The sequence below is a fragment of the Bombina bombina genome, chromosome 2, assembly GCF_027579735.1.
Source record: "Bombina bombina isolate aBomBom1 chromosome 2, aBomBom1.pri, whole genome shotgun sequence".
NCBI lineage: Eukaryota > Metazoa > Chordata > Amphibia > Anura > Bombinatoridae > Bombina > Bombina bombina.
The window spans coordinates 850,515,168-850,542,694 of NC_069500.1; the positions used below are offsets into that span (position 1 = coordinate 850,515,168).

The window sequence follows — 27,527 nt, forward strand, 5'->3', positions numbered from 1 at the left end:
CAACTTGTACATTTTTAAGATTTTTAACATCTTTAATTGCTGCTCATTTGTATGCAAGGAATAAAATATAACAAATTTTCTATAAAAAATAATAATTCCCACACCGAGGTGAGTAAAAGAGGACTTTTTAGATCACTGATAAGCAGCAGATGATAAAAACGAGTTGTTATTTCTCAGCAGAACTTTTCTAATTGACATCAAATGAATAAAAAGTTTTAATCAGCTCTGCAAGGCTGTAACCTGTGACCCTGGTGTTTGGACAAGTACAGTAATCAACCCTTTAAAGAAGTGAGTCATGTTATAATTCATTCGGTTTTTACTTTCTAAAATTATTTTTCAAACATGCATAGCAATCTGAGCAGCAGAGGTTTTTTTACCCCTTTCATTGCTGTGCTGAGACATTTTCAGACCCCTGTGCTAGAGTATTTTTTTGTTTTAATTATTTGCCCTCTTTGCATTTACACATAAAATTATACTTTTTTTTTTTTTTTTAGAAAATATTAAGTGCAGTAATAGCGTCATATGAGAAAATATCACCATTATTTTTGTCACTATGCACCATCTTGCAATCTATGCAGCAATATGAGTAGATATGAAATCTGTAACCATAGAGATATTTCATACAGTTAAAATTACACACAATTCTGATTTTCCAGAGGGGTGGCTTAACCAATTTTGACAATGTATGCATATGTCTACCCGTGTCCAAAATCACTCAGCACAGCAAAAAAAATAAAAACATTATATATGTTGTACCAAAAGTCATCATATAAAGCAGTGTTTCTTAGCTCCAGTCCAGATTTTCATTATATCTTAACCCTTTGGCTGCTAAGTCATTTCCCACCTGGGTGCTAATATTTTTTTTTATTATTATTATTTTTGCAATTTTTGAAAACTTTTTTTTATAACTTTTTTATTTTTTTTTACAGACCCCCAATACTTACAATGTTGGAAATGTTAGGCGATTACCTTTCCAACAATTGGTCTTGGGGGTCTGTAGCTGCTTAGATGCCTGAGATACAGGCTTCTAAGCAGCATGCCCCCTCCTCCTATACTTAACATTGTTAAAGGGACAGTCTAGGCCAAAATAAACTTTCATGATTCAGATAGAGCATGTCATTTTAAACAATTTTCCAATTTACTTTTATCACCAATTTTGCTTTGTTCTCTTGGTATTCTTAGTTGAAAGCTTAACCTAGGAGGTTCATATGCTAATTTCTTAGAACTTGAAGCCCACCTCTTTCAGATTGCATTTTAACAGTTTTTCACCACTAGAGGGTGTTAGTTCACATATTTCATATAGATAACACTGTGCTCGTGCACGTGAAGTAATCTGGGAGCAGGCACTGATTGGCTAGACTGCAAGTCTGTCAAAAGAACTGAAAAAAGGGGCAGTTTGCAGAGGCTTAGATACAAGATAATCACAGAGGTTAAAAGTATATTATTATAACTGTGTTGGTTATGTAAAACTGGGAAATGGGTAATAAAGTGATTATCTATCTTTTAAAACAATACAAATTCTGGTGTAGACTGTCCCTTTAAGTATAAATAAAGTTGCGCGGTGACGTCATCACGTAATTGTGCGTGACGTCACCGCGCATCATGTGAAGTCCCGGCGATGCCTGTCACTCTACAGGCATGATCGCCGGGGTAGGAGCAGCAAGGAGCCCCCAGATCTCCCTCAAGGTGGGAGAGTGCTCATGACGGCTCTGAGCCGTCATTAGCACCAGAGTGAGAAACTCTGTGACGGCTCAGAGCCGTCATTAGCACTGAAAGGGTTAATTTGAGCACAGGTGAAATCAAGCAGATTAGTAACCATGGTTACTGATCATCTGATTATTTCACCTGTGCTCTAGTTAAATGGTCATGGAACGGTTTGGAACCCAGCATTTTATTTAAAGATTCAGATAGAAAATACAATTTTAAACAACTTTCTGTCTTTAATCTCATTTTTTTTCATTCTCTCGCTATCATTAATTGAAGGAGCAGCAATGCACTACTGATTTCTAATTGTACACATGGGTGAGACAATGACAATCGGTATATATATGCATCCACCAATCAGCAGCTAGAACCTAGGTTCTTTGCTGCTTATGAGCTTACCCAGATAAACCTTTCAGCAAAGGATAACAAAAGAAGGAAACAAATTAAATAATAGAAGTAGATTTGAAAGTTGTTTAGAATTATACGCTCTGTCCGAACTTATGAAAGAAAAATTTGGGGTTTCATGTCCCTTTAAGATATAATGAATATCTGTCCTGTTAAGGGTCCTGAGGACTGGAGTTGAGAAGCACTGCTATAAAGATTTTCTGAAAATATCACCTGTTTGTACAAACCCCCCCCCCCCCCAATTCTCCCATTTTCTTTTGATTCTTTATTTATTAGTTCAGACAAACATTGATCTATGAGTCCTATCATCAACAGTACAAGTCTAGCGGTGACTGCCAGCTTAGCAGTCTTACGATACTGATCAGTATGTATTGTGGGGCCAAACATAAGGGACACCCTACCCCCTGATGTTTTTCAATATTCTTATGGTTATGACAGGTGATTACTGTTAGGACAGTGGTGAATGGGTAACCACCTGGGCATATGACCTCTCCTTTGAAAGAGCAGCCTTGTCCCTTTAAAAGAGGTGTCAAAGCATATTTTAGGGTGCCCAGAAGACTGTAAAAGGGACCAAGTATACAGATATTATCATTTCTATAGCAATCACCTGCTATTTAAAGGGGCATGTGACCATTCATTTGCTTATAGGTAATACCCTCTTTCACTTGAGGGGTATTGTGTGTAGGTGTTCTATATGCAGTCATTAAAGGAAATACAGTAAACACATTTGGTAGGTGAATATAACGAGACCTTTAAGAAAACTTAAGACACATTCCCTAAATACCAGAGTTTATATATTTTTTTCCAACTACAGTGCACATTAAATACTATTATCACTATGTTAATCAAATATGATTTTCACTGTATACTTTAAATAAGAATGTAAATTCATGTTGTAATACATACTTAGATAGAAATTTTAAAATGTACTATTAATACAACTTTTAATGTTTACATTGATTATGATTTTTACATTGTACTTCAACACACTTTATAACGGGTGTTTTTTTAATGTGCATTATGCTGTTAATGTGTCTCTCCTTCAAATGCAGAAATGTAGGTCATTACCCTTAGGAAAATACATAGCTATTAAAGGGATAGTTTAGTGAACATTAAACTTTCATGATTCAGATAGAGCATGCAATTTTAAGAACGTTTCTAATTTACTCCTATTAACAATTTTTCTTCATTCTCTTGGTATCTTTATTTGAAAAAGTAAGAATGTAAGGTTAGGAGCTTGCCCATTTTTAATTCAGCACCTGGGTACCGCTTGCTGATTGGTGTCTAAATATAGTCACCAATCAGCAAGCGCTACCCAGGGTTCTCAACCAAAAAAGGGCTGGCTCCTAAGCTTACGCTCCAGCTTTTTCAAATAAAGATAAAATTTATCATAGGAGTAAATTAGAAACATGCTTAAAATTGCATGCTCTCTGAATCATGAAATAAAAATATTTGGTTTCATATCCCTTTAAGTTAAAATTAGCCTTTATAGAATACAGTAAAGCAGGGGTCAGCAACCTTGGCACCCCAGATGTTTTGGAACTACATTTCCCATGATGCTGAGACACTCTTTAGGATGTCTGAACATCATGAGAAATGTAGTTCTAAAACATCTGGGGTGCCAAGGTCGCTGACTCCTGCAGTAAAGGACCTCGTAGCACTGATAAATCTTACTAGAAAATGTTGTGGATAAGTGTGCTGTAATAGAATCAGGCCCGTAGTAATGCCCCCCTTACAACCCCCTTGTCACATTGATTTAAAGATTCAGCTGGTGGTTGGACCATATGCACATATGCCCACTTCTGACTGGCTCATAAGCTATATCCCTATTTCAAATGGCAAAGGAACATCCCAAGTGCCCAACTTTGATTATAGCCTAGTGGAGCTAAAAAATATTAGTGTTGTTGAGTGCTAACTGCGTTTAACTTAAATCAACAGCGCTTCTATTCTTGATCCTATGACCCTGACACTGGTTAATTGGTTGTCCTTCCTTGTATTATTATTATTTTCTTTCATGTAATTAGCAAGAGTCCATGAGCTAGTGACGTATGGGATATACATTCCTACCAGGAGGGGCAAAGTTTCCCAAACCTCAAAATGCCTATAAATACACCCCTCACCACACCCACAAATCAGTTTTACAAACTTTGCCTCCTATGGAGGTGGTGAAGTAAGTTTGTGCTAGATTCTACGTTGATATGCGCTCCGCAGCAGGTTGGAGCCTGGTTTTCCTCTCAGCGTGCAGTGAATGTCAGAGGGATGTGAGGAGAGTATTGCCTATTTGAATTCAATGATCTCCTTCTACGGGGTCTATTTCATAGGTTCTCTGTTATCGGTCGTAGAGATTCATCTCTTACCTCCCTTTTCAGATCGACGATATACTCTTATATATACCATTACCTCTACTGATTCTCGTTTCAGTACTGGTTTGGCTTTCTACTACATGTAGATGAGTGTCCTGGGGTAAGTAAGTCTTATTTTCTGTGACACTCTAAGCTATGGTTGGGCACTTTTATATAAAGTTCTAAATATATGTATTCAAACATTTATTTGCCTTGACTCAGAATGTTCAACGTTCCTTATTTCAGACAGTCAGTTTCATATTTGGGATAATGCATATGAATAAATCAATTTTTTTCTTACCTTAAAATTTGACTTTTTTCCCTGTGGGCTGTTAGGCTCGCGGGGGCTGAAAATGCTTCATTTTATTGCGTCATTCTTGGCGCGGACTTTTTTGGCGCAAATTTTTTTTTCTCTTTCCGCCGTCATACGTGTCGCCGGAAGTTGCGTCATTTTTGACGTTTTTTGCGCCAAAAGTGTCGGCGTTCCGGATGTGGCGTCATTTTTGGCGCCAAAAGCATGTGGGCGTCTTTTTTGGCGCTAAAAAATATGGGCGTCACTATTGTCTCCACATTATTTAAGTCTCATTATTTATTTCTTCTGGTTGCTAGAAGCTTGTTCACTGGCATTTTTTCCCATTCCTGAAACTGTCATTTAAGGAATTTGATCAATTTTGCTTTATATGTTGTTTTTTCTATTACATATTGCAAGATGTCCCAGATTGACACTGAGTCAGAAGATACTTCTGGAAAAACGCTGCCTGGTGCTGGATCGACCAAAGTTAAGTGTATCTGCTGTAAACTTGTGGTATCTGTTCCTCCAGCTGTTGTTTGTAATGAATGTCATGACAAACTTGTTAATGCAGATAATATTTCCTTTAGTAATGTTACATTACCTGTTGCTGTTCCGTCAACATCTAATACTCAGAGTGTTCCTGTTAACATAAGAGATTTTGTTTCTAAATCCATTAAGAAGGCCATGTCTGTTATTCCTCCTTCTAGTAAACGTAAAAGGTCTTTTAAAACTTCTCATTTTTCAGATGAATTTTTAAATGAACATCATCATTCTGATTCTGATAATGGTTCCTCTGGTTCAGAGGATTCTGTCTCAGATGTTGATGCTGATAAATCTTCATATTTATTCAAAATGGAATTTATTCGTTCTTTACTTAAAGAAGTCTTAATTGCATTAGAAATAGAGGATTCTGGTCCTCTTGATACTAAATCTAAATGTTTAAATAAGGTTTTTAAATCTCCTGTAGTTATTCAAGAAGTTTTTCCTGTCCCTGATGCTATTTCTGAAGTAATCTCCAGGGAATGGAATAATTTGGGTAATTCATTTACTCCTTCTAAACGTTTTAAGCAATTATATCCTGTGCCATCTGACAGATTAGAGTTTTGGGACAAAATCCCTAAAGTTGATGGGGCTATCTCTACTCTTGCTAAACGTACTACTATTCCTACGGCAGATAGTACTTCCTTTAAGGATCCTTTAGATAGGAAGATTGAATCCTTTCTAAGAAAAGCTTACTTATGTTCAGGTAATCTTCTTAGACCAGCTATATCTTTAGCGGATGTTGCTGCAGCTTCAACTTTTTGGTTAGAAGCTTTAGCGCAACAAGTAACAGATCATAATTCTCATAGCATTGTTAATCTTCTTCAACATGCTAATAACTTTATTTGTGATGCCATCTTTGATATCATTAGAGTCAATGTCAGGTATATGTCTCTAGCTATTTTAGCTAGAAGAGCTTTATGGCTTAAAACTTGGATTGCTGATATGTCTTCTAAGTCAACTTTGCTTTCCCTTTCTTTCCAGGGTAATACATTATTTGGTTCTCAGTTGGATTCTATTATCTCAACTGTTACTGGAGGGAAAGGAACTTTTTTACCACAGGATAAAAAATCTAAAGGTAAATTTAGGTCTAATAATCGTTTTCGTTCCTTTCGTCACAATAAGGAACAAAAGCCTGATCCTTCACCCACAGGAGCGGTATCAGTTTGGAAACCATCTCCAGTCTGGAATAAATTCAAGCCTTTTAGAAAACCAAAGCCAGCTCCCAAGTCCACATGATGGTGCGGCCCTCATTCCAGCCCAGCTGGTAGGGGGCAGATTACGTTTTTTCAAAGAAATTTGGATCAATTCAATTCACAATCTTTGGATTCAGAACATTGTTTCAGAAGGGTACATAATTGGCTTCAAGATAAGGCCTCCTGCAAAGAGATTTTTTCTTTCCCGTGCCCCAGTAAATCCAGCGAAAGCTCAAGCATTTCTGAAATGTGTTTCAGATCTAGAGTTGGCTGGAGTAATTATGCCAGTTCCAGTTCTGGAACAGGGGCTGGGGTTTTATTCAAATCTCTTCATTGTACCAAAGAAGGAGAATTCCTTCAGACCAGTTCTGGATCTAAAAATATTGAATCGATTCAAAATGGCAACTATAAGGACTATCCTGCCTTTTGTTCAGCAAGGGCATTATATGTCCACAATAGATTTACAGGATGCATATCTGCATATTCCGATTCATCCAGATCACTATCAGTTTCTGAGATTCTCTTTCCTAGACAAGCATTACCAGTTTGTGGCTCTGCCGTTTGGCCTAGCAACAGCTCCAAGAATTTTTACAAAGGTTCTCGTGCCCTTCTGTCTGTAATCAGAGAACAGGGTATTGTGGTATTTCCTTATTTGGACGATATCTTGGTACTTGCTCAGTCTTCACATTTAGCAGAATCTCATACGAATCGACTTGTTTTGTTTCTTCAAGATCATGGTTGGAGGATCAATTTACCGAAAAGTTAATTGATTCCTCAGACAAGGGTAACCTTTTTAGGTTTCCAGATAGATTCAGTGTCCATGACTATGTTTCTGACAGACAAGAGACGTCTAAAATTGATCTCAGCTTGTCGAAACCTTCAATCACAATCATTCCCTTCGGTAGCCTTATGCATGGAAATTCTAGGTCTTATGACTGCTGCATCGGACGCGATCCCCTTTGCTCGTTTTCACATGCGACCTCTTTAGCTCTGTATGCTGAACCAGTGGTGCAGGGATTACACAAAGATATCTCAATTAATATCTTTAAAACCGATTGTACGACACTCTCTGACGTGGTGGACAGATCACCATCGTTTAGTTCAGGGGGCTTCTTTTGTTCTTCCGACCTGGACTGTAATTTCAACAGATGCAAGTCTGACAGGTTGGGGAGCTGTTTGGGGGTCTCTGACAGCACAAGGGGTTTGGGAATCTCAGGAGGTGAGATTACCAATCAATATTTTGGAACTCCGTGCAATTTTCAGAGCTCTTCAGTCATGGCCTCTTCTAAAGAGAGAATCGTTCATTTGTTTTCAGACAGACAATGTCACAACTGTGGCATACATCAATCATCAAGGAGGGACTCACAGTCCTCTGGCTATGAAAGAAGTATCTCGAATACTGGTATGGGCGGAATCCAGCTCCTGTCTAGTTTCTGCGGTTCATATCCCAGGTATAGACAATTGGGAAGCGGATTATCTCAGTCGCCAAACGTTACATCCGGGCGAATGGTCTCTTCACCCAGAGGTATTTCTTCAGATTGTTCAAATGTGGGGACTTCCAGAAATAGATCTGATGGCTTCTCATCTAAACAAGAAACTTCCCAGGTATCTGTCCAGATCCAGGGATCCTCAGGCGGAAGCAGTGGATGCATCGTCACTTCCTTGGAAGTATCATCCTGCCTATCTCTTTCCGCCTCTAGTTCTTCTTCCAAGAGTAATCTCCAAGATTCTGAAGGAATGCTCGTTTGTTCTGCTGGTGGCTCCAGCATGGCCTCACAGGTTTTGGTATGCGGATCTTGTCCGGATGGCCTCTTGCCAACCGTGGACTCTTCCGTTAAGACCAGACCTTCTGTCGCAAGGTCCTTTTTTCCATCAGGATCTCAAATCCTTAAATTTAAAGGTATGGAGATTGAACGCTTGATTCTTAGTCAAAGAGGTTTCTCTGACTCTGTGATTAATACTATGTTACAGGCTCGTAAATCTGTATCTAGGAAGATATATTATAGAGTCTGGAAGACTTACATTTCTTGGTGTCTTTCTCATCATTTTTCCTGGCATTCTTTTAGAATTCCGAGAATTTTACAGTTTCTTCAGGATGGTTTGGATAAAGGTTTGTCTGCAAGTTCCTTGAAAGGACAAATCTCTGCTCTTTCTGTTCTTTTTCACAGAAAGATTGCTAATCTTCCTGATATTCATTGTTTTGTACAAGCTTTGGTTCATATAAAACCTGTCATTCAGTCAATTTCTCCTCCTTGGAGTTTGAATTTGGTTCTGGGGGCTCTTCAAGCTCCTCCGTTTGAACCTATGCATTCATTGGACATTAAATTACTTTCTTGGAAAGTTTTGTTTCTTTTGGCCATCTCTTCTGCTAGAAGAGTTTCTGAATTATCTGCTCTTTCTTGTGAGTCTCCTTTTCTGATTTTTCATCAGGATAAGGTGGTGTTGCGAACTTCTTTTAAATTTTTACCTAAGGTTGTGAATTCTAACAACATTAGTAGAGAAATTGTGGTTCCTTCATTATGTCCTAATCCTAAGAATTCTAAGGAGAAATCATTGCATTCTTTGGATGTAGTTAGAGCTTTGAAATATTATGTTGAAGCTACTAAGAATTTCCGAAAGACTTCTAGTCTATTTGTTATCTTTTCCGGTTCTAGGAAAGGTCAGAAGGCCTCTGCCATTTCTTTGGCATCTTGGTTAAAATCTTTAATTCATCATGCCTATGTCGAGTCGGGTAAAACTCTGCCTCAAAGGATTACAGCTCATTCTACTAGGTCAGTTTCTACTTCCTGGGCGTTTAGGAATGAAGCTTCGGTCGATCAGATTTGCAAAGCAGCAACTTGGTCTTCTTTGCATACTTTTACTAAATTCTACCATTTTGATGTGCTTTCTTCTTCTGAAGCAGTTTTTGGTAGAAAAGTACTTCAGGCAGCTGTTTCAGTTTGATTCTTCTGCTTATAATTTCAGTTTTTTTCATTATAAGATTTAAACTTTATTTTGGGTGTGGATTATTTTCAGCGGAATTGGCTGTCTTTATTTTATCCCTCCCTCTCTAGTGACTCTTGCGTGGAAGATCCACATCTTGGGTAGTCATTATCCCATACGTCACTAGCTCATGGACTCTTGCTAATTACATGAAAGAAAACATAATTTATGTAAGAACTTACCTGATAAATTAATTTCTTTCATATTAGCAAGAGTCCATGAGGCCCACCCTTTTTGTGGTGGTTATGATTTTTTTGTATAAAGCACAATTATTCGAATTCCTTATTTTTTATGCTTTCGCACTTTTTTCTTATCACCCCACTTCTTGGCTATACGTTAAACTGATTTGTGGGTGTGGTGAGGGGTGTATTTATAGGCATTTTGAGGTTTGGGAAACTTTGCCCTCCTGGTAGGAATGTATATCCCATACGTCACTAGCTCATGGACTCTTGCTAATATGAAAGAAATGAATTTATCAGGTAAGTTCTTACATAAATTATGTTATTATCGGTTATTTGTAGAGCGCCAACAGATTCCACAGTGCTAGGACCACTTTATGCTGGTACTAACTACTGCATACCGGGTACATCCCACAAGACTTGCTGTTTTGGAGATGCTCTAGCCTAGCCATTACTATTTGTCCCTTGTTAAAGTCACTCAGATCTTTTCGCTTGCCCATTTTTCCTGCTTCCAACACATTAAATTCAAGAACTGTCTGTTCAATTGCTGCCTAATATATCCCGCCCCTTGTGACGATATAATCAGTGTTCTTCACTTCACCTGCGAGTGGTTTTCATTTTCAGTGTATATGCATACACACATACAAATATATACACATACACCTTTGAGCCCTTCCCTGTAAAACACCTTGAGATATTAGATATGCATTCTAAACTATTTTTATACATTTATTTCAATAATAAACTTATATTTTACATTTAATAATTGAATATATATATTAATATATATATATATATATATAAACTACATATATATGTGTGTGTGTGTGTAATACTTTTATTTTAATATGTTTTACATGCGTTTTCTTGTAGCCCTAGCACTTTACTTCAGGTCTCAAATTGCGCGTACTTTTTCAGCTCTGTTATGTCTTGAGCTCGAGCATAACATAACTTTCAGCTTGTAAATATAAGTGATGTTTAGGACGGTTAGGATATCAATTAAAAGTATAGGGTACACAAATCACATTGGTTATTCAGTTTTACCATTCCCCTGCAGTATCAATAGCGCGCCACTTGTAATCTAGGACAACTTTGTGGGGGTAAAAAAACGTAAGTCAAATTTGGATTTTACTTTTTACACTAGAACGCTAAAGCTACTGTACATTGAGAAACAAGTCCCAGCTGACGGAGCCGAGTTATATAAACTGTTTATGACTGAGTGACAGATTTATAGCCATAGTTACGAAATACATGTGTGTGCCTTACTGTGACGACTCTTGGTCAATTTTTCAAATCCATTTACCATGCTAAATTCTAATCATTTGCTTGGTGATGTTTGGGCATAGTTTCTAAACAAAGTTCAATAGCTTATCTGCAGAGCTGGAAATTCCAACGACTCCACTAAAGCTGGACTTGTAATAAATTGCAGCAGATGAGTAAAAATATTAGTCATTTTCTATATTTCTTACTGAACGGACTAAGCCTAGATTACAAGTGGAGTTTTTTTTCCCTTTAACTAATAAATTATATGGATTACAAAAGAAAATATAGACATAATTTAACTAGATCTACAAAAAAATAAATATATGATGAATAATTACTGCTGGAGAGTCTATTAATTGTGTGTTAGAATAAGAAACTGAAGTAGACTAGTAAGAAAATGCTAAACCTAAAGTACGCTTTATTTACGTTATGATAATTATACTGGATAGATTACCCTAAACAATAATAAAACAACATATAATAATTGATATTGTCTTAAACAACACATAATAAACAATTCAGAGAGAGTTTTGTAAGAAATCAGCCTTCTCCTGCTGTCTGAGCTCAGCATTCATCTAAAGACTTGCACAGCAGAGGAAGCAAATACTCATTTTTATCAATGATGGGTATTCTTCTTGATTCTTTTTTATCATTTGATATATACCTGGGTCTCAGAACATTAAAGCATATTGTTTGTATCTATAGTTTTCCATAGAGGGAAAACATACTTAAGAATTCATCTAAACCATGCAGCTGTGATTTCTTCCAAGATTCTTCAGATACTCCAACTGGCTCAACCTCACAGCCATTACATCCTTCCACTACAGAAAATTCTTGTTAATTACCACTCCTGATTTGTACCTGTGACTCTTGGGGATGGAGACAACTAGACATGAATTGCCTCACTGCTTTATCTATATCTCAGATTGGTTGTAATATATTTCTCAAAGGAAAACGGCCTGGTTCTTCAGGGCCTGACAGTCCTCATGGTAAAGATCTCCATAATATACTTCAGAAATATTTCCCTCTGGCAAAAGCTGAAGTGGAGCAAAAAGGCTCCACTATGTGTGACTATTATATATAGGACAAGTTATTAAGCTGTGTTGCTTCCTAGATAAGCACCACATATTGGCTTAGATCAGGGGTCGCCAACCTTTCAGACCTCAGGGACCACTAAACTCACAATTTTGAATCCGTGGACCACTAACATGAATTTTTTTTTAAAAAAAGGTACAAACCTCTATAATGTGTGTGTGTTTCTGTATGTATGTGTGTGTATATATATATATATATATATATATATATATATATATATACACATATATATACACATACGCACACATACTGTACATAACTAGTATAACAATAGTTAAGTTTACATCATGTATATATTTACACATTTTTAAGAATTATTTTTTGGAATTAGCTAACTGAATGACAGAACTGAGAGAATACTTCCAAATGACAAATGAAGGATGAGTGCCAACTTTGGAGCTGGAGACAGAGAGGCAGAAAGTGGGGAAAAAAATAATTATGTTTAAAAGGACCACAAGACTTCCAAGTTACCTCCCCAGTTAGGAATTATTCAAAACTACTTATAATCATGGACAGACATTGGAGTCATAAATTAAGTTTATATCAGAAAGCTCTCAATATGGATGTGAGCTAACCACGACTGATTTTACTGGCAATTACTATAATACTGGTGGGATATGGCTGATCTGCTGGATGGCAATTACTGGAATTCAGGTGGAATGGCTTTGTGCGCTGGAAAAGTATTAGAATGAAAAATAATATTTAATTAAAAAAAGAAGATGGAGGGGAGGAAGACAAACAGTGATGTAAGTTAATCTGAAGGAATTTGGAAAACTACTACAAAGAGACAGGTAAATTGAAGAAAATAAATGAAATATGAGAGAATTTTTTTTTTAAAGATTTTCTTTTTTTATATACTTTAATTCCACTATTTCAAGCCAAGACTATACCAACCTCTGTTGGCTTTAGAATGGAAGCATCTTCCTCTAAGTAGCGCGCGGGACGGGAGGAGTTAAAAATACAATCTAGTTACGCAAGTTGCGCAGTACTATGCAACGTGCGCAGGGAGACTGTAATTTAACTCCTCCTCTGTCGGTTTTCACTGATGTCCTGCCAGGCACTGTAGGGAGTTTTGCCGCGATGGGGGTTACACCATCAGAGGAGATTAATCCCTGCTTGATGGTGTCACGGACCACCAACATCTTCTCATGGACCACTGGTTGGTGACCGCTGGTTTAGATAACAAGTGGTGTGCAAAAATAATAGAGCTATTGTGCATTAAAGGGACACTCAAGTCCAAAAAAAACTTTCATTTTTCAAATAGGGCATGTAATTTTAAACAACTTTCCAATTTACTTTTATCAACAATTTTGCTTTGTTCTCTTGGTATTCTAGTTGAAGCAAACCTAGGAAGGCACATGTGATAATTTCTAAGGCTGCCTCTATTTTATTTAGTTTTCCCAGCAGGGGAGAGCAAGCTCATGTAGACCATATAGATAGCATTGTAATCATGCCCGTGGCTAGTGGCAGACACTGCACTAATTGGCTAAAATGCAAGCCAATAGATAATAACTAAAAGTCATGTGATTAGGGGCGGTCAGAAGATGCTTAGTTAGTCACAGAAGTAAAAAGTGTATTAATATAACAGTGTTGGTTTTGCAAAACTGGGGAATGGGTAATAAAGGGATTATCTATCTTTTTAAACGACAAAAATTCTGGTGTTGACTGTCCCTTTAAGATTATTAGAGAGCAATCAATAGGGGCGACCAAAGTGATTTTTTATTGCTTAAGTGATCATCTAGGGTGTGCTAACATCTTCATGTCCCTAACATAATAGGCTTTTATGGGTTTCTCAGAAAACTTCATGTCCGATACCACTTGTGTACTAATCTGAGGGTGCTCTATGCCCATGGTGGGAAAGTACTGGAATTCTTTGTGTAATTATGTGCTGTACTATTAATAATAGTATAGCTTCAGGTCTTAAAAAGCAGCATTTATTTTAGTGGCATTTTAGATTGAGCTAAAGCGTAACACTATTGTATACATTTCGTCTGTATTCAACCAGACTTTGTCAAGAGATTCTTGACAAGGTCTGGGTGTATACAGAGGAAACGTGTAGAGACTGTTTGTCCCTACGGGTGTCTGCACCAAGGGGTCATCTTCACTGGCTCCAGTGTGCAGCTTGGTGGCTGACGTGGTGGGTGAGACAAGTCAATGACTGGGGGAATGCGAGAACCGGATGGATTTTTTAACATTGCAATTTGCATTCTACTTTTTGTAAGTAGCCATTTGTGTGAGTGCTTACTGTTTATTAAATGATATGCACCTGAGTCAGGTCGTGCTTCTGTTTTGTTCTATTTCAGCACAGATATTAGTTCATCCCTGTGTCTTGTGTTGACCTTTGCTCTTTTTGATACATGACCCAAAATATTAACACTTACTTTCTATGTTTATGTCTATGTTTTATGTTTGCTGACCTAAACTGTGCAAAAAATGTTATTTTTATTTTACAGGCAACTTTGTATTTATTTTAACTAGGTACAAGTATTAACTATTTAATAACTTTCTAGTTAAAATAAATACAAATATACCTGTAAAATAAAACCTAACCTACGTTACAATTACACCTAACACTACACTATAATTAAATAAATTCCCTAAACTAAATACAATTAAATACAATTAAATAAAATTATCTAAAGTACAAAAAAAACCAAACACTAAATTACAGAAAATAATAAACAAATTACAAGATTTTTAAACTAATTACACCTAATCTAATCCCCCTAACAAAATGAAAAGGCCCCCTGCGGAGCGGCTCCATCTTCAAGACATCCAACGCGGAGCATCCTCTTCTGACGACGTCTTCTTGAACAATGACGGTTCCTTTAAGTGACGTCATCCAAAATGCCATCCCCCCCAATTCCGATTGGCTGATAGAATTCTATCAGCCAATCGGAATTAAGGTAGGAAAAGTCCTATTGGCTGATGCAATTAGCCAATAGGATTGAAGTTCAATCCTATTGGCTGATCCAATCAGCCAATAGGATTGCGCTCGCATTCTATTGGCCAGTGTATCAGCCAATCGGAATTGAAGGGACGCCATCTTGGATGACGTTACTTAAAGGAACCGTCATTGTTCAAGTTCAGAAGAGGATGCTCTGCGTCAGATCTCTTGAAGATGGAGCCGCTCCGCGCCGGATGGATGAAGATCCCATCTGGAGGACCACTTCTGCCGGCTTCATTGAGGACTTCAGTCCGGTTGGGTGAAGACTTCTCAAGATAGGGTGATCTTCAAGGGGTTAGTGTTAGGTTTTTTTAAGGGGGGATTGGGTGGGTTTTAGAGTAGGGTTGTGTGGGTGGTGGGTTTGTAATTTTTTTTTACAGGTAAAAGAGCTGATTACTTTGGGGCAATGCCCCGCAAAAGGCCCTTTTAAGGGCTATTTGTAATTTAGTATAGGGTAGGGCTTTTTTTATTTTGGGGGGCTTTTTTATTTTGTTAGGGGGATTAGATTAGGTGTAATTAGTTTAAAAATTGTATTTAATTGTATTTAGTTTAGGGAATTTATTTAATTATAGTGTAGTGTTAGGTGTAATTGTAACTTAGGTTAGGTTTTATTTTATAGGTATATTTGTATTTATTTTAACTAGGAAGTTATTAAATAATAAATAATAATAACTATTTAATAACTATTGTACCTAGTTAAAATAAATACAAAGTTGCCTGTAAAATAAAAATAAAACCTAAGATAGATACAATGTAACTATTAGTTATATTGTAGCTATCTTAGGGTTTATTTTACAGGTATTTAGTTTTAAATAGGAATAATTTATTTAATGATAGTAATATTTATTTAGATTTATTTAAATTATATTTAAGTTAGGGGGTGTTAGGGTTAGGGTTAGACTTAGGTTTAGGGGTTAATAAATTTAATATAGTGGTGGAATGTTGGGGGCGGCAGATTAGGGGTTAATAAATGTAGCTAGGTGGCGGTGTAGGGGGGGAGATTAGGGGTTAATAAATATAATGTAGGTGGAGGCGGTGTAGGGGGGGCAGATTAGGGGTTAATAAATATAATGTAGGTGGCGGCGGTGTGGGGGCAGATCAGGGGTTAATAAATATAATGTAGGTGGCGGCGGTGTAGGGGCGGAAGACTAGGGGGTTAATAAATATAATGCAGGTGGCGGCGGTGTAGGGGGCGGCGGTTTAGGGGGTAAACAGTATAGTATAGTGTGGGTGTTTAGTGACAGGGTAACAATAAAGCTGTGAAAAAGCCGAATAGCAGCGAGATTGATGACTGTCAGTTAACAACAGTCCGCTGCTCATCGCACCGTACTTGGTGCGCGGCTTTTTGACAGCTTTTTTGATAATTTTGGAGAATGTATTCAGGTCAGCGGCAGCGATGTTAGGCGTTCTTAGGCGAGCGTATTGGTGCCGTCGAATGCAAGTAAGTTGACGGCTTAATAAATAGATGCCTAAGACTCAAATGAAGCATAACTGGATAAAACACCATCTTAATTCTAATTAAAACCTGATTTAAAAAAAATGGATGGTGTTTAAAAAGTGCCTAAACTGCTCTAGAAGTTGTATTCTATGTTTGTATATGTCCCCAAAATATGTAAGCCATGTGTTCATGCTAATAGCCAGTGGGCTATGAAGGTACATTACACTTACACTGTCAGTACTTCCGTCTACTGTGTTTACCTCAGCTGCAGATGAACTGCTTCCAGTAGACGGGCCCATCTGAAGCTATACCAGCATGGTGCCAAGGATCCCTCAAGGCTTTAGACCTTAAGGAATGGCAGATACATCTGCACTTTACCTGGCAGATCTGTGATATGACACAAGGATTGGCAGATAAATCCATATTTCCCCTGGGAGGCTTGAGACATCTCCACACTGGGAGAAGATTTTCACTGCCCGGAAGAAAACTCCTGTCTTCCTTTTTGTAGGCACTCTGGGGTGGGGGGGGGGGGAACTGGGTCTCAGATCAGTTAGAGAACCTCTATCATGATATGCACAGAATTTACCTCACTCTACATTGGAGGTGAAATTTGACCGAGGGATTAAAGGGATGGTAAAGTGTATTATTAATGTAATTTGGCAAATGCTTTATGTCATGTTGCAGAGGCAAACCACATTTACATTTTAAAAAAAAAATAATCTTACTTTAGTATATAATGAATTTTTCTTTTTAACTTATTCTTATCAATCATTTTATTTGCTCCGCCCCCAGTGTCTCTTCTCAGCAGTTTAGAGATGTGTACAGCAGTCCCGCCCACTGTATACGTTATTATAGGTAGAGCAATCCCATCAACTTTAATCCTTTTCTTTTAGGCTTTTCAATCAATTTACAGGTTTCCATCAACTGTACCCTTTTCAATATATTAGCGTGTGCGCTAATACACAGTGTAGTTACACATACAGCAGAACGTTCCCATCAACTGAACGCTTTCTTATACTGTCTCAATTATATTATTTGCTCCGCCCCTCCAAATTTATTCCTTCAGAAGTGCAGTGACGTGAACAGCAGTCCCGTCCGCTGTACACATGACTATGGGTAAAGCGTTCACGGCTACTGAACACTTGTCACTATGCTAGTGTGTGCACTTTTTTTTTTACAATTGCACGTATGTAGTCCAATCGACTCTACTCTAAACTGACTGAAGCCTTTCTGACCAACTAATCACCTGTTACTACACGGAGCGATCAAGTTCGCCTAGTAACAAGTGTTCACAAGCGCCTTATATTCTACCCGTTCTGCAAAGTAAACAGAGGATTAGAAGATTATCTTTATTATCTGGGAGACGTTACTAGACTGATCAGTGATAATATGGGTGGGCGAAAAGAACATTTATTGTGAAGTAAAATTTTAAAAACATTTCTCCTGTTAAGTGTAGTCAGTCCACGGGTCATCCATTACTTATGGGATTATATCTCCTCCCTAACAGGAAGTGCAAGAGGATCACCCACGCAGAGCTGCTATATAGCTCCTCCCCTCTACGTCATACCCAGTCATTCTCTTGCACCTAACTAATAGATAGGACGTGTGAGAGGACTGTGGTTGTTAAACTTAGTTTTTATTTCTTCAATCAAAAGTTTGTTATTTTAAACAGCACCGGAGTGTGTTGTTTTTTCTCAGGCAGCATTAGAAGAAGAATCTACCTGAGTTTGTGTATGATCTTAGCGGTCGTAACTAAGATCCATTTGCTGTTCTCGGCCATTCTGAGGAGTGAGGTAACTTCAGAACAGGGGACAGCAGGCAGGGTTCACCTGCAAGGAGGTATGTTGCAGTATATTATTTTCTAAGGAATGGAATTGACTGAGAAAATACTGCTAATACCGATGTAATGTAAGTGCAGCCTTAAATGCAGTAGTAGCGACTGGTATCAGGCTGATATGTATGTATGTTTACACTGAGGTATTTCTAAGGAATGGAACTTCACTAAGAAAATACTGTATACATTTAAGTTATATTTGAGCCTCCACTGCAGTGAAAGCGACTAGCAGCGGGCTTATTAATAACATTTCATAATTTTATTTTTAAAAAACGTTTACTGGCATGTTAATCGTTTTTTTCTGAGGTACTTGGTGATAAAACTTTTTGGGCATGATTTTTACCACATGGCTGTCGTTTGTTTATGAATAAAATCAGTTTACTGAGCTTCCCCACTGTTGTATTATGAGTGGGAGGGGCCTATTTTAGCGCTTTATTGCGCAGTAAAAATTCAGTCACAGTCTTCCTATTTCTTCCTCCATGATCCAGGACGTCTCTACAGAGCCCAGGGGTCTCCAAAACTAGTTTTGAGGGAGGTAATCACTCACAGCAGACCTGTGAGAGAGTGTTTTGACTGTGATAAAAACGTTTATATAAATTGTTATCCGTTTTTTTGGGTACTAAGGGGTTAATCATCCATTTGCTGGTGGGTGCAATCCTTTGCTAACTTAATGCATTTACTGTAAAAATTTGGTTGCTATAACTAATTTGGTTCATTGTTATTTCAACTGTGACAGTTTTTTGTGCTTCTTAAAGGCACAGTAACGTTTTTTATATTGCTTGTAAATTTATTTGAAAAGTATTTTCCAAGCTTGCTAGTCTCATTGCTAATTTGTTTAAACATGTCTGACACAGATGAATCTCTTTGTGCAATATGTTTAAAGGCCAATGTGGAGCCCAATAGAAATTTGTGTACTAATTGCATTGATGCTACTTTAAATAAAAGCCAATCTGTACATGTAAAGAAAATTTCACCAGACAACGAGGGGGAAGTTATGCCGACTAACTCTCCTCACGTGTCAGTACCTTCGCCTCCCGCTCAGGAGGTGCGTGATATTGTGGCGCCAAGTACATCAGGGCGGCCCTTACAAATCACTTTGCAAGACATGGCTAATGTTATGACTGAAGTACTATCTAAATTGCCAGAATTTAGGGGTAAACGCGATCACTCTGGGGTAAGAACAGAGTGCGCTGATAATATTAGAGCCATGTCTGATACTGCGTCACAATTGGCAGAACATGAGGACGGAGAGCTTCATTCTGTGGGTGACGGATCTGATCCAAGTAAACTGGACTCAGACATTTCAAATTTTAAATTTAAACTTGAGAACCTCCGTGTATTACTAGGGGAGGTTTTAGCGGCTCTGAATGATTGTAACACGGTTGCAATTCCAGAGAAAATATGTAGGCTGGATAAATATTTTGCGGTACCGGCGTGTACTGACGTTTTTCCTATACCTAAAAGGCTTACAGAAATTGTTAACAAGGAGTGGGATAGACTCGGTGTGCCTTTTTCACCCCCTCCTATATTTAGAAAAATGTTTCCAATAGACGCCACCACACGGGACTTATGGCAGACGGTCCCTAAGGTGGAGGGAGCAGTTTCTACTCTGGCTAAGCGCACCACTATCCCGGTGGAGGATAGCTGTGCTTTTTTAGATCCAATGGATAAAAAGTTAGAGGGTTACCTTAAGAAAATGTTTGTTCAACAAGGTTTTATATTACAACCCCTTGCATGCATTGCGCCTGTCACGGCTGTGGCGGCATTCTGGTTTGAGTCTCTGGAAGAGACCATTAGCTCAGCTCCATTGGATGAGATTATAGACAAGCTTAAAGTCCTTAAGCTAGCTAATTCATTTATTTCTGATGCCATTATTCGGGCCCGGTTTGAAAGAAATTATCGCTGACATTACTGGAGGTAAGGGCCATGCCCTGCCTCAAGACAGGGCCAAACCAAGGGCTAAACAGTCTAATTTTCGTGCCTTTTGTAACTTCAAAGCAGGAGCAGCATCAACTTCCTCCGCTCCAAAACAAGAAGGAACTGTTGCTCGCTACAGACAGGGCTGGAAACCTAACCAGTCCTGGAACAAGGGCAAGCAGGCCAGAAAGCCTGCTGCTGCCCCTAAGACAGCATGAAGTGAGGGCCCCCGATCCGGAAACGGATCTAGTGGGGGGCAGACTTTCTCTCTTCGCCCAGGCTTGGGCAAGAGATGTCCAGGATCCCTGGGCGTTAGAGATCATATCTCAGGGATATCTTCTGGACTTCAAAGCTTCTCCTCCAAAAGGGAGATTTCATCTTTCAAGGTTGTCAGCAAACCAGATAAAGAAAGAGGCGTTTCTACGCTGTGTACAAGACCTTTTACTAATGGGAGTGATCCAACCAGTTCCGCGGTCGGAACACGGACAAGGGCTTTACTCAAATCTGTTTGTGGTTCCCAAAAAAGAGGGAACCTTCAGACCAATCTTGGACTTAAAGATCCTAAACAAATTCCTAAGAGTTCCATCGTTCAAAATGGAGACTATTCGGACAATCTTACCTATGATCCAAAAGGGTCAGTACATGACCAAAGTGGATTTAAAGGATGCCTACCTTCACATACCGATTCACAAGGATCATTACCGGTATCTAAGGTTTGCCTTCCTAAACAGGCATTACCAGTTTGTAGCTCTTCCCTTCGGGTTAGCTACGGCTCCAAGAATCTTTACAAAGGTTCTGGGCTCTCTTCTAGCAGTACTAAGACCGCGAGGAATAGCGGTAGCTCCGTACCTAGACGACATTCTGATACAAGCGTCAAGTTTCCAGACTGCCAAGTCTCATACAGAGTTAGTTCTGGCATTTCTAAGGTCGCATGGGTGGAAGGTGAACGTAGAAAAGAGTTCTCTATTACCACTCACAAGAGTTCCCTTCTTAGGGACTCTTATAGATTCTGTAGAAATGAAAATTTACCTAACAGAGGACAGGTTATCAAAACTTCTAAATGCTTGCCGTGTCCTTCATTCCATTCAACACCCGTCAGTGGCTCAATGCATGGAGGTAATCGGCTTAATGGTAGCGGCAATGGACATAGTTCCTTTTGCACGCCTGCATCTCAGACCGCTGCAATTGTGCATGCTAAGTCAGTGGAATGGGGATTACTCAGATTTGTCCCCTATGCTAAATCTGGATCAAGAGACCAGAGATTCTCTTCTATGGTGGCTTTCTCGGCCACATCTGTCCAGGGGGATGCCCTTCAGCAGGCCAGATTGGACGATTGTAACAACAGACGCCAGCCTGCTAGGTTGGGGCGCTGTCTGGAATTCCCTGAAGGCTCAGGGATCATGGACTCAGGAGGAGAGACTCCTTCCAATAAACATTCTGGAATTAAGAGCAGTTTTCAATGCTCTTCTGACTTGGCCTCAGTTAGCAACTCTGAGGTTCATCAGGTTTCAGTCGGACAACATCACGACTGTGGCTTACATCAACCATCAGGGAGGGACAAGGAGTTCCCTAGCGATGATGGAAGTCTCAAAGATAATTCGCTGGGCAGAGTCTCACTCTTGCCACCTGTCAGCGATCCACATCCCAGGCGTGGAGAACTGGGAGGCGGATTTCCTAAGTCGCCAGACTTTTCATCCGGGGGAGTGGGAACTTCATCCGGAGGTGTTTGCCCAACTGCTTCATCATTGGGGCAAACCAGATATGGATCTCATGGTGTCTCGCCAGAACGCCAAGCTTCCTTGTTACAGATCCAGGTCCAGGGACCCGGGAGCGGTACTGATAGATGCTCTGACAGCACCTTGGGTCTTCAACATGGCTTATGTGTTTCCACCCTTCCCGATGCTTCCTCGATTGATTGCTAGGATCAAACAGGAGAGAGCATCGATGATTCTAATAGCGCCTGCGTGGCCACGCAGGACCTGGTATGCAGATCTAGTGGACATGTCGTCCTGTCCACCATGGTCTCTGCCTCTGAGACAGGACCTTCTGATTCAGGGTCCTTTCAAACATCCAAATCTAATTTCTCTGAGGCTGACTGCATGGAGATTGAACGCTTGATTCTATCAAAGCGGGGATTCTCGGAGTCAGTGATTGATACCTTAATACAGGCTAGGAAACCTGTTACCAGGAAAATTTACCATAAAATATGGCGTAAATACTTATATTGGTGCGAATCCAAGAGTTACTCATGGAGTAAGGTTAGGATTCTGAGGATATTATCTTTTCTACAAGAAGGTTTAGAAAAGGGCTTATCTGCTAGTTCGTTAAAGGGACAGATCTCAGCTCTGTCTATCCTTTTACACAAACGTCTGTCAGAAGTTCCAGACGTTCAGGCTTTTTGTCAGGCTTTGGCTAGGATTAAGCCTGTGTTTAAGACTGTTGCTCCGCCGTGGAGCTTAAACTTAGTTCTTAACGTTTTGCAAGGTGTTCCGTTTGAACCCCTTCATTCCATTGATATCAAGCTGTTATCTTGGAAAGTTCTGTTTTTAATGGCTATTTCCTCGGCTCGAAGAGTCTCTGAGTTATCGGCCTTACATTGTGATTCTCTTTATCTGATTTTTCATTCAGACAAAGTAGTTCTGCGTACTAAACCTGGGTTCTTACCTAAGGTAGTCACTAACAAGAATATCAATCAAGAAATTGTTGTTCCATCATTGTGCCCTAACCCTTCTTCAAAGAAGGAACGACTTCTGCACAATCTGGACGTCGTCCGTGCCCTGAAATTTTATTTACAGGCAACTAAGGATTTTCGTCAAACTTCTTCCCTGTTTGTCGTTTATTCTGGACAGAGGAGAGGTCAAAAAGCTTCGGCTACCTCTCTCTCTTTTTGGCTTCGTAGCATAATACGTTTAGCCTATGAGACTGCTGGACAGCAGCCTCCTGAAAGGATTACAGCTCATTCTACTAGAGCTGTGGCTTCCACTTGGGCCTTTAAGAATGAGGCCTCTGTTGAACAGATTTGCAAGGCTGCAACTTGGTCTTCACTTCACACTTTTTCAAAATTTTACAAATTTGACACTTTTGCTTCTTCGGAGGCTGTTTTTGGGAGAAAGGTTCTACAGGCAGTGGTTCCTTCCGTGTAAAGATCCTGCCTGTCCCTCCCGTCATCCGTGCACTTTTAGCTTTGGTATTGGTATCCCATAAGTAATGGATGACCCGTGGACTGACTACACTTAACAGGAGAAAACATAATTTATGCTTACCTGATAAATTCCTTTCTCCTGTAGTGTAGTCAGTCCACGGCCCGCCCTGTTTTTACGGCAGGTCTAAATTTTAAATTAAACTCCAGGGTGTTTTTGCCTTCTCTGGAGTGTAAGCACACATGATGATCTTGTAGACTCTCACTTTCTTATGAAGAAATTTGTGTTTCAGTTTCATGTCCCTTTAAGGGTTGAGTATTTTGGTAAAGATTTTACCAGACAGCCTACTAAAATACTGGACTCTCTGGTTAAATACTAACAAGAGGCACCACAACTTTTATCTTTCTAGCTAGCACAGCTTCTTGCCTATTAAAGAAGAGGTCTGCTAAAATATTCTATGATTTATGATAAAAAAGTGTTTCCGTATTAAGAGATCAGTAGGTAAGAAAGGAACTGCAAGTACAATGAAGAAGTTAAAAAGCAAGCTCACACAATGGGAGTAGCAAAGATCAACAGATTATGAGAAATGGCATCATTGGTTGATGGATACATTTATACAAATATACACATTCCATTGTTCTATTCCATTATTAAGAAACTAAATTATTTGTGTACTTTTTTTTTTATTAACAATCTTATTGTACTGTATTTTAGTAGTTAAAAAAATACAGCTTCCATCATTCCAACCTGTCAGAATTCACTTGTCTCACAGAACCTTTTGCATGGTTTTTAATTTCAAAGCCGTTTGAATCTATAAATCCCTTGATAACCTGCTTTGCTGAGGCTTTTCAAATATATTTGTAGTTCTATCACACCCTTATATATTGAGTGGGATTGATTATATATGCTATGTTTTTAACAACCCTTAAAGGGACAGTCTAGGCCAAAATAAACTTTCATGATTCAGATAGAGCATGCAATTTTAAACAACTTTCCAATCTATTTCTATTATCTAATTTGCTTCATTCTCTTGATACCATTTGTTGAAAAGCATATCTAAAAAAGCTCAGTTGCTACTCATTGGTGGCTGCAGATAGATTCCTCGTGTGATTGGCTCACCCATGTGCATTGCTTTTTCTTCAACAAAGGATATCTAAAGAATGAAGCAAATTAGATAATAGAAGTAAATTGAAATGTTGCTTGAAATTGTATTCTCTATCTGAATCATGAAAGAAAATGTTTGGGTTTCATGTCCCTTTAAATTTTTGGATAGGTATATATGTATGTATATATATATATATATATATATATATATATATATATATATATGTATATGTGTGTGTGTGTGTTTTTCCCCTCATTCTCTTTAAGAATGTGATTTCTACTTCTAATCTTCCATGTGTGTAATTGCACAATAGGAGAAGGTTAGTAGAAGACAAAGGTCCATCAGTGTCCACCTATTAAATCTCAGTGGTCCAGATTTAATATTTGTTGGTCCAAAGAAAAGCATATAAAGCCCTACTGTGTGGATTTTATGGATGAGAAATCCTGAAAATTGCTGGTTATAGACATTTAATTTAGTTATTTCATCTAATGGATAGCCAAATAAGTTTTGCAACCAGTTTTTCAAACTCCCATCAATTTGATTATTTCTTTCCATTCCTTTGTGTATTGTTATTCTTGTATAAATTTGGCTGCATTTTCTATTCCAGTCTGATAAAAAAAAAATAACCCTACAGTATTTTATCAGTCTCCTGCAGCAGCTACTTTGATTGAAAAATGTAGTGGTTCTGGAATTTAATGATGCTTTATGGGTAAATTTCAGTTACATAATTACTATGTTGATAAACAGCATGCACATTTCACAGAAGTCCATTCATCTAATTTGGAGTCACTATTTAATTAATATCTACAGGACTGAGTTTATTAAAGCTTAATGTACTGTTCATTTGTGCAGACTCACTAAAATGTATAAAAACATTTAGACTTCCTATATCAATACAGACAATAGATTTGCACTACATAAATTCAAAATCATTATTATTCAGTAACAACATTGAGGTTATGGCTCATACCTTGGCTTGATGAAGAAATTGTATTGAAGAAGTAATGTAAAGAGAAAAAAGCCAGTGCCTTCAATAAACATTGCAAAAAGATTTCTTCCTACAAGATTCCAGTTAAAGGGATTTTCAAAGCGATCTTCACCTGAAAAATATAAAACATTTAAACATATGAAAAATCATATACAGATATATATATATATATATATATATATATATATATATATATATATATATATATATATATACACACACACTCTAAAATGGGAGAACAGTGTAAGCCTGTGTGTGTGTATATATATATATATATATATTTTTTTTTTTAGAAAAAATACGCTTGAGAGGCAACATGATTACTTTATATAAATAAATATATTCAAGGCCCATATACAGAGATGGCAGAAGCTCAGTTTATTCCAAGAAAATTGTTTGTGACAAGAAGTCACAATTTGAGGTTGGAGGAAAGGAGATTTAATCTCCTGCAACGGAAACGTTTTTTCACTGTAAGAGCAATAGAATTGTGGAACTTATTACCAAAGGAGATAGTGAATGCCAATACCCTAGATACATTAAAAAATTGTTTGGATACATTTCTGTCTAGAAACAAAATTCATGGATATGATTGCTTGTATTAAATGGGTCACCTTTTAGTGGGATTATTTAAGTGTAACTGGAGATTTTTGTAAGTATTTTATATTTGTATAGATTGAACTAGATGGACTTCAGTCTTTTTTCAACCTCATTTACTATGTTACTATGTTATGTATATATATATATATATATATATATATATATATATATATATATATATACACACACATACACACACTTACAATGTATGGCCAAGTGGACGCCTGTCCACCACACCTATTTGAGCTTGTTGGAGATCCTATTTCAAAACCATGGACATTGAAAATTGTAGTTCGTCCACTCTTCCAAGAGAGGCTGCAGTGTATTATGAGGTATTCAGAAGCCTGACCTCAAACATGGTGCCGTTGATTATTTGACAAGTCTAGCAATTAATTTACACCTGTTCATAATTATCATTTTGTTGCATAGTTTGGACTAGTTTGAAGTCCCAAGGACAAGCTTCTTAAAATGCAGCTTGAATGATGTTTATCAAGTCTCCTTTGCTGTAGCTAGTTTCAAATGTGTATAAAATATATATTTCTGGGGTTCCATGTTGTTCTCCCATTATATTAACAGGTCTATTTATAGCAGTGCAGCTATGCGCTGGTTGTGATCTGACTTACACAACATTGGTTCAAATAGCTGATATATATTTGGTTAAAGTTGATTATGAAAAAAAAATATACTTGCTCTTAAAAGTATAGCATATCAGCTATCTATGAACAACCAACTTACAACTGATTTAGGGCCTGATGATCTAATACAATCCAATTTTGCTACGAAATCGACAACAAGATGATCTAAAGACAAGTTTAATTTACATCTTTGTTGACATTGTATTTAAAATGGAAAACAAGAAGATCAAATATGAAGCACTCCTAACAATTCTATTGTGAAATGAATTTCACAGCTCTGGCAAGGAAGCTGAACAGGGACGTTCCTTGGGAGTACACCTGCAGATATTCCGGTTTCATCTCGCCGAATGTAGACTGGCGAGTTTGTTTCAAATTATGCATGTTACTTATTAAAGTGAAGGAAAAAGTATGTATAGATGGAATAAGATTGCTGTCAAAAAGGCACATGTCTGATTCTTTATAATTTTACATAAATTGTGACATGAATACAAATCTAACTTTACAAATACAATTTGTTTTTGGAAATACAATTTGTTTTTACAATACAAATCTTTAATAACAAACATTTTTTTTCTTTGAAAGTACAATTTTCTTTTTTGGAATATGGTTTTTTGTTTTGGAAGTACTATTTTGTTATTTTGTTTTTGAAAATACACTTCCAGTATGTGTCAAAACACTGTAAAAATAGATGCTAGTTCCCTTTTTGCTAAAGGACTTGTTATTTCACACCATTCACTTCAGCAGTTTGCCTCCTGGGACCTAGCTGCTGTTTTGTTCCAATTAAATGTGGAAACATTTCTGACAACCTCAGAACATCAGCAACATCAGCATCTTAGGCAAACTTCATAACATTTATCATGTAACATACAACATGGCTTAACATGCCTTAATTCTTATCTGCATCATACAACACTATACAGAGCAATAC

The 27,527-nt window shown here is 37.9% G+C and overlaps 1 protein-coding gene across 1 annotated transcript in view; it reads right to left on the minus strand.

The window, feature by feature from the left end:
* LOC128649747 (phospholipid-transporting ATPase ABCA1-like) overlaps positions 1–27,527 on the minus strand; it is a 2,013,556-nt gene that overhangs the window by 371,896 nt on the left and 1,614,133 nt on the right. Inside the window, exon 40 of the mRNA XM_053703184.1 lies at positions 25,350–25,479. Within this exon, the coding sequence (XP_053559159.1) occupies positions 25,350–25,479 (130 nt within the window). The remainder of the gene's footprint in view (positions 1–25,349; positions 25,480–27,527) is intronic.